A 1,208-nucleotide genomic window follows, 5' to 3' on the forward strand; every position below is an offset into this window, starting at 1 on the left:
CCCTCCCCCTGGCGGCCCAGGCCGTCTGCGCCGTCGCCCAGGTCTTCATCCTGGGGCTGCCCTCACGCATCGCCTCCGTCTGGTTCGGCCCCACCGAGGTCTCCACCGCCTGCGCCGTGGCCGTGCTGGGCAACCAGGTAGGGGTGGCGGGCGGAGGGGGGCAAGGGAGGCTTTGGAGAAGTGAGCTTCCTTAGAGTTTGGCGTGGCATTGATTTAAAAATAAGTCGTTTAAGTCGGAAAAACCATTCTCCAAGAAATGGTTACGGGGTGGCATTGGAGAGAGGAAAAGTGGTGGAGTGGGAGCAAGTGGGGGATGTTACACCCCACCCTCCCTGGCCTTGCTTTGCAGGACCCTGGCTGTATGGCAGTGTGTAGCAGCTCGCACAGTTCTGTCAGCTGCCTGAAGTACATCAGTCAAGACCCTTTTCAGAAGCTGTCATGCTCCGCTTTCTCTTCCTCTTGCGTTTGGCATCATTCATCTGACTGAATCCACACCCAGCTGGAGGGGGGGTGAAGTACCTGAACTTTCATGGAGAGCCCCGGTGCCAACATATATTAGATCCTGCTATCTAAAATACGGCCTCGAATCGCTAAGTGCCAGTAGTCAATGCCCTGCTGTCTCATGAAGTTTTCTGTAATGCTGTGATAGTTTGTGTCACTGTGGGGAGCGATAACTGAGTCTCAGATTTCCTTGAGCTTCCCTGGTCCTGGCTGGTTTCAGAGAGCTGGAACAGGCATATCTGAAAGCACGGGTGAAGATATGATGCTGATGGGCTTTTCTTTTGCCTCCTATAGCCTTGTTCTCACCCCTTGCCACAGTCCCTGCTTTTCTGTGGCAAGAAAATGTTAAGATTCCCATCAGCATCACTGGTGCAGGCTGAGGTCATAGGTGCAGTCTGATTAAGGTAATGGGGGATTTGTTTTTCCTCATGCGAGTCTAATGATTTTATGTTTGTGCACTTTGGATTACTACAGCGATAATATTAGCGTTACATATTTACAGTTAGGATTGCTCATTCGCTCATACCTGGCTGTTTACAGTTCTCCCAATGCTTTTCCAAAACAATTTTTTTTTGCATTGAAGTCTTCCAGTGGACAAGTCAACTGTCCCTTTTGGACTGAAGACTTTAGGGTCAGTTGTTTTAGCAGTTTAGCAAAAATTTTGCATCTGTGTCCCAGAATCAGGTTAAAGGTTTCTTTGGCAGCTT

General features: G+C 50.0%; 1 protein-coding gene across 1 annotated transcript in view; it reads left to right on the forward strand.

The window, feature by feature from the left end:
- Positions 1–5: 5 nt before the first annotated feature.
- FLVCR1 (feline leukemia virus subgroup C cellular receptor 1) overlaps positions 6–1,208 on the forward strand; it is a gene marked incomplete at its 5' end in the record, with an annotated part of 10,360 nt that continues 9,157 nt past the window's right edge. Inside the window, one exon of the mRNA XM_009330217.1 lies at positions 6–137. Coding sequence (XP_009328492.1) covers positions 6–137 — 132 coding nt within the window. The remainder of the gene's footprint in view (positions 138–1,208) is intronic.

This window comes from Pygoscelis adeliae, unplaced genomic scaffold (genome assembly GCF_000699105.1).
Source record: "Pygoscelis adeliae isolate BGI_AS28 unplaced genomic scaffold, ASM69910v1 Scaffold308, whole genome shotgun sequence".
NCBI classification, from domain to species: Eukaryota; Metazoa; Chordata; class Aves; order Sphenisciformes; family Spheniscidae; genus Pygoscelis; species Pygoscelis adeliae.